Below are 7,193 nucleotides of genomic sequence, written 5' to 3' on the forward strand. Positions count from 1 at the left end.
ATCAAATAGCAAATGGCTTTCTCAAGTTATTATCGGTTCGAATTCAGTTTCAATTGGCCGATATGTATACGAAGTCACTAGGTCCTGTTCATTTGTATCGATTGTTATTCAAATTGGGAATTATAGATGTTTACAAACTAACTTAAGGGGAGTATTAGTTGGTTTTTTTATTAACTATTTATTTGCAATTTTTGTTTCTTAAGTGGTTAGTTTATTAGCCACTTACACGTGTACATATATGTATAATTATTAATGAATTAGAAAATGAGAAGTATTATTTTTATTCTCCCCAAATTATCATTATTAAACTAATAATAAAATATCTTATTATTTGTAAATGTTTTGGTTCATATTCCTATATTTGAAAACAACCCTAATAATAATAGAGAAAAATTTGGGTACCCTTGAATACATACATTTCAAGTATGGTTCAGTAAAAATACTGTCACGTGATAATTTTTTCTTAAAAAATATTTTTTTTTCTATTTTTTATGTGATAGAGATATGAAGAACACAATAGTTAGAATTAGACACAGTCTAACGCAGGTAATCATTACTCAGTAATAATATATAGAGAAAAGTTGAAGGGGCTGGTGAGGTGGTGGGTTTATGGAAAAGGGTTGGGATTTATGGTACGAAACGAAATCATTGCACGACAAAGATATTCTGAAACTAAACCTTTTTCTTTTTATTTTCTTTCTTTCTTTCTTTCTTTTGGTTTTGTTTTTATGTCTTTCTTCAAAAATTGGATCTTTTTTTGACTTTACCTTTCTTCACCCACTGTCTGCTCTCAGTTTCTCTGCTTTCCAAAATTATTTTCATTTGTTTACTCTCTGCACCACCCTACACCATCAACTTCGACTTCCCCCTACCCTTTTAAATTACCTATCTTTTATATATATATATATATTTATATTTTAAATTTTTATAAATGTATCCATTTCAACTTTCTATTCTAAAAAATTCATTTTAAATTAATTAATATATATAACTTTTATATGTGGATATGATTTCTTTAAATGTTATAATATATATATTTTTTTTTTATTAAATTTGAGTGGTTTTTCATCTATTCATCTTTATCTAATTTTTTACTACTTTTGTGGAATTTTTGGAGAATAATAATTTTATTTAAGTGGTTATGAAGTTTCTTTTAAATGTAAGTGAGATGAAAGATAGCTTTAAATTACTAACAAATAATCTAAATTGATTCACTTATAGAAGTTTCGGTATATAAATTGATACTTTTCCAAAACTGACTTTTCAAGTAAATAATGTGTTTTATCTATTAATTTTGGTTTTAGTTTGCTCTTGAATTTTTGTTGTTGTAAGGATGACTCATTCCCAGATTCCTTTATTATTAATGACCCGTCCCTCACAAATATATAAATTCTAACCTTCTGTTTACGTTATAGCACACTATCGCATTTTATAACAACGTATCACATTAGGAATGGTTCAAGTCTATCATAGTCCTAAAGCGATGGTCATCTCTATCGCTATAAAAAAAATCACAACAAACTGTGAGAAAAATGGGGAAAACACAACAAACTTACGCATCGCATTAGGAATGGTCATATGTAGCCTTAACGCGATGATCATCTCTATCGCGATCTCCCTTTTTCTTATCAAAAAATGAAATAAACTGTGAGAAAAATGAAAAAAAATACAACAGAAAGACTTTATCATGTTAAGACTGCAGTAGACTTGGTCATCCCTAACGCGATACATTGCTATTATGATGTAAGCAGAAGATTAGAATTCATACATTTATAGGAGACGGGTCATCAATCGTAAATATATTTGTAAATGTGTCATTCCTAAAAAAAAAAAAAAGAAAAGAAAAGAAAAGAAAAATTGTCGTGACTTGTTTATAATATCATTAAAGTTGTTAATTTTTTCCCTTAAAATATGGCATGTTGTAAAAAATTATTTGAAAGAGCACATTAATTTTAACCTTTTCCCATCAGTTTAATCATAGTTCCCAATGATTTATTTTTAAGGTAGGATTCTAGATACTTTGTTGACATCATCTTTAGATGTCTGGCTTCTCAGCATCTCTTCAGAAGCTAGATGCCTGATATTCTTAGATACAAATGTTTTATTATAGATAAAAAGGGAATATTTCGGTAACAACTATGTCTTGCTAGATTATTTTTGTATTATAATAAATATTATTTTATTTCAATAGTATTTATCTACATGAACATATATGTCTTTAACGCAGTTGCGACACCTTTTTTTCTAGAAGTCAACAGATTAAATATTCATTTTCATATTCATAAAGTTGAGTTAAATAGATGCTTAATATCCTACAAAATAAGCTATTTGATGTTAAGAAAACAGAAAATAAATAATCAAATAATTATGAAACTAGCTTTAATAATTATAAGATTAAGAAGCTACGTTACCTTATTAATTAATATGTAATCAATGAATACTGTTAATTACTATATAGGTTCATAGGCAATTACTATTAAAAGAGTATATATATTTTTTTATATAAGAGTTAGTAAATAACTTTTGTTGTCATTGATCTTATGGTATTTATTTCTATATTTAACATATAGTTGTTTCTTTTTTTTTTTTTTTTTTTCTTTGACAAGAACCAGAGGCATCATACTTCAATGCCTTATTGATGCATTTTTAAAATAGAAAGTATATACAAAGAGAATTAGAGATCAATTCATACAAAAGAGAAAGCATAAAATGTTAGAAGAAAGTCTTCCAATTTAGAACAATAGTAGAGATGTTGTAATTAACTATGTTTAATATGTAGTTAATCAATATACATGTTAATTATCATTGTAAATATATTAACCAAGCATTATATCATAATTCTTTTATTTAAAAAAACGAGGTGAATAGTACTGGAAGTATTTAAGCTACATTGTTAAATTATTTTCTTAATCAATAATTTTTTAATCAATTTACTTATACTTTCGATCAAGAAATTAGAGATTGATGCATGATGTATTATTAAATTAAAATAGTAGATGGACTTGAACTTGAAGTACAGTTTATTTATTCTTTGTGTTGGGGATTTTTAGGTGGTTGGCCTTTGTAGCCTCTATTCCTCTCTTGTACCAAATTTCAATAAAGTAAATTATTTTTCATCATATATGAGTCCTCAATAAAAAAAAATTATCTCGTAAGTTAATTTCAGCAGCTAAAATATCTCTTCAGTTAAAAAATAATAATTAAAATAAACTATAAAGAGAAAATTTTGGGTGCTTTCTTAGATACATTTATATTGGTGCATTCCAAATATAGTCCAATAAAATACTGTCACACGGTAATTTTATTTTTTTAATTAATTTTTTGTATGATAAAAATGTGGAGAGCATATGGCTCTACTTAATTATTGCTCGAATTAAAAAGAAATCCCATCATCCTATAATATATTATTGAAATAGTTTGAAGTATAATTTAATTAAGTTAAATTTACTCATCTAACAGTCAATGATTCCTTTTTAGGTGGTTCAATATATATATTTTTTTTCTTTGAAAGAAGAGGAGATGAGGTTTTTGAAATTAGTGAAAGAATAAGGAGGGACCAAAAAATAGGACATATTGGTCCCTTACTCAGATATATACTTGAAAAGTAGTAAAAGACACACAGGTTTTTGGTCCTTGAGGAAGCTAAGAAGAAGAACAATTTGAAAGATACAACCCCTCATGTCTACATTTCCACTCCCCATTTTACCCTTTTTTTTCCCTTCCTTTCACTTTCATCCAATTTGCTCCTTTTTTTTCCTTTGCAAGAAAATCATACTAATTATCATAACCCTTTTCTTTTCCAAGTAAAAAATCATAGTAAACTTTCCCATTTTTTACAATAATGACCATATGATATATAAATTTAATCAACCGAGGTCTTGATTTTACAAAACTTTCTATGGAAATATCGATAAAATGTTGATTTTGATGGATATTCCTTGAAAAATTACAAAAACAAAAAAAAATTATACTAAATTTAAATGGGTAAATATATATTTTATGATTTTCAAACAACTTAACATGTCTATCATTTATATTATGTTTACATTAGCGACGTTTTGTTGCTTATTTTTTTATATTTCGTGGATATTTTTATGATATAGTGAAAATATCGATTCACGCCTTATATCGATATCGAACTCATAAAAACGTGAAAATGTCTAGATGTGGAAAGAAATTTAATATTTTGACTATCCCGATATATAACTAAAAAAACGGTGATATTTTAAATTAGGTGTGAGGCGCATGTTCTTTATGAACAAATCTCATTGAGGTCATATATCCTTACTAGTTAAGGACAATATATTTAAAAAACCATTAATTCTTCTGGAATGTATCTTTTTCCATCAGTGAAACAAAATGCAAAGAAATGTATGAAATCTCATCTCCCCCATTTCTCTCTCTCTTTCTCTACTAATGGAAAACTGTAACTTTCAGAGATTGTATCAGGAAAAAGCACAGGCTGAAATCAAGACATCTGGTTATAAAAATAAATAAATAAAATTAAAATTATTATGCCAATTTGCTAATTTGTACTTTTAAGTCACTTAATTATTTTTCTGTATGTGTGTGTTTTTTTGTTGGCTCTAACAAAACTCCACCACCTACCACCGTCAAAGTGAGTTTAGGGTATGATAATTGTCATGATGTTTTTTTCTGAAGGTTAAAAGGTTCGATCCCATCCCTACGGTTGCTTTACTAAAAAACAAAAGCCCTGCGAGTTTAATTAACTAACTTTCATGAGCATTAGAATAACAAAGATGGAGATGTACAAGATAATCACATACACATTTTCACAACTTCCTCACACAAAATACTCCAATAGTTCTTGAAGTGAACTGAACCGAACCGATTCGCTCAAAAATAACAAAAGAAAAAAAAGGAATAATAAAAAATTGAATAATCTTAAGAGAATTGAAAAAGAAAAAAGAGGGTATTGGAGGATGAGCAATGGCTAGGAAGTGGAAGGAGGCATAAGATTGAGCCCCAAATTGTCACCTTTTTCCAAGAGCAAGCGAGAATTCTTGTTGGTATCTGAGACACTGGAAGAAATAGAAACGTAATTAGTAGTATCAGGATGCATCCTTTTCTTGGACGATGAAATCGGCACTCCAAACAGCTTGGTTTTGCAACTATTGTTATCAGCCTCCCCAACGTCGAGCTCTGTAACTGCACTCTTCGACGTTGCAGTTGGAGAGCTGACAAAATGAGGCGTACCGATAGTAGCAGGAATAGAAAAGTGGTTAGTAGTAATAGTAGCAGTATTAGAATGAGTAGTAGAAGGAGAGGATCCAAGAAAATGATTAAGGGGTTTCTGGGAATTAGGAGTAGTAGAAGAAGGATGGCAAAGAAGTAAAGAAGGGAAAGAATTGCTAGGAGAAACAGGCTTGACATGGTTTTGAACAAAATAAATAATATCATTATAAAGTTTCCTCATATGAGTAAGCTCCGAAATCAGCATAGAGTTATTCCTCCTCAACCTCTCATTATCCTCAGACAAAGCTGTCACCGAACTCATCATATTGTAACTACTCGTACTACTATTGTTACTAATAATTCCACTTCCCATAACCGAATATCCACTCGCCCCACCTTTCGGTGGTGCTGGTGGTGAGTCGCACCAATTGATCTGCTCGTCTGAATCTGACGGCGAGATGCTAACTCGAGTCGAAAACGGGAAAAAACTAGGAGCATTGAGATTTCCAAGATGGTGATGGCTGTAAGGCAGTTGAGGCTGAGCTGTTTTTCGTCTATGAATCTCACACAACAAATGCTTCTCACCTTTTCTGAAGAACTCATTCGCAAACTCCCATCTGTCTGGCACAATCTTCCTAAAACCCTAATGAAAAAAAAAAAAAAAAAAACATGTTAGAAAACACTCCAAATTAAGCCATGTTCATTGTATGAACTCTCGAGCTCTTTCTCCAACTCTTCTCCGTAGTGATTTTAATGATGAGAGTGCAAAATATGTGTTAATTTAATTGAGATATTCTAGTGCATATACTAATCCATGGTTACTTTAGTATCTTTCTAAAAGAAAAGAATATGGAGTTGTGAATTACATACATAAGTGTTGAGTTGACGAACAAAGCTAGAGAAGTTGTTGTGTTTGAAGTAGTTGGGGAGGAGATCGCGGGCGAACTCGGGGGGGCGCCAGACGACGAAAGTGGTGTCGTCTTCGCCCCAAGAGACAATGTGATCGGTCGAGGGGTCGTCGACTAATTGATAGGTTTTGGAGAGGAAAGGGGCAGGTACAGACTTGTGAGAGTCCAAAGAAAGTAAGATGCCTTCACAATTGTCAAGCATTACAGACATGGTTTGATGAAGAAGATCAGAAGAAGAAGAAGGGAATTGGAATGGAAACTCACTTTTGAAATTTCTTCTAAGAAACAAAAACAAAAGTTAAGGAATGAGAGGGACTGAGTGTGTGTGGGATAAAAGAAATGAATTTTGGTGACACACAGAAGAGAAAGGATGTGACGTTATTGTGGAAATCTGTAACTGTAATCTCAACATTTTCTTTTTAACTTTATTATTATCGTAAAAAATATACTTTGATGCATTGAAAAAATGCATAAAGATAACTGTACTCTAAGTTGCATTCAAGTTTTACTCTTGTTACTATTAGTGTGTTTTATTTATTTATTTATTAAATGAATTTCTCTCTCCTCGGTTAGTGAGAGAGAGAATATGTGTCTGTCTGTATAGGACTGTGGAAATAAGGGCATTTCAAGACAAACCCGTGACTTTCACTTTCTCTTTCTATTTCTTTCTTTCTTTTCTTTTTTTTCTTTTTCTTTTATTTTTTTTTTTTCCATTTCTGACATTGAACTCTCTCACACCCACTTAAAAGTTGAGGCCACAGTAAAGAATATGGTTGCTTCTTAATTTGGTCGTGTATATAATATATTGAGGAAATGCCTATACTTCTCACTATATTATACCTTTTTTAAAAAAAATAATAATTTTTTTTAAAAAAAATAAGAAATAAGAAATATAAGATAGGGTTTTTTTTTTCTATGTTTGTTATTTTGAAGAGGAGTTCAATCATGAGAATGGAAGCTTTTCTTTTTCCTTCTTCATAAAATCTCCAAAGAAATGGTGGAATGGTTTTGTTTTTTTTTTTTTTTGTGTGTGTGTGTGCAGGACAGTTATTTGACATAAAACAGCATCGTTCTGATGTTAGTGTATGT

General features: G+C 30.1%; 1 protein-coding gene across 1 annotated transcript; it reads right to left on the minus strand.

Annotated features, from left to right (window-relative positions):
• Positions 1-4,721: 4,721 nt before the first annotated feature.
• Positions 4,722-6,498, minus strand: LOC120075974 (heat stress transcription factor B-4-like). Its single transcript, XM_039029739.1, has 2 exons — positions 6,067-6,498; positions 4,722-5,839 (listed from the first exon to the last, which is right to left on the minus strand). Exons 1-2 carry the CDS (start codon positions 6,313-6,315, stop codon positions 4,955-4,957), a joined length of 1,134 nt encoding a protein of 377 aa, XP_038885667.1. The 5' UTR covers positions 6,316-6,498; the 3' UTR covers positions 4,722-4,954.
• Between the last annotated feature and the right edge of the window lie 695 nt (positions 6,499-7,193).

Source organism: Benincasa hispida, chromosome 4, assembly GCF_009727055.1.
Source record: "Benincasa hispida cultivar B227 chromosome 4, ASM972705v1, whole genome shotgun sequence".
Classification (NCBI taxonomy): domain Eukaryota; kingdom Viridiplantae; phylum Streptophyta; class Magnoliopsida; order Cucurbitales; family Cucurbitaceae; genus Benincasa; species Benincasa hispida.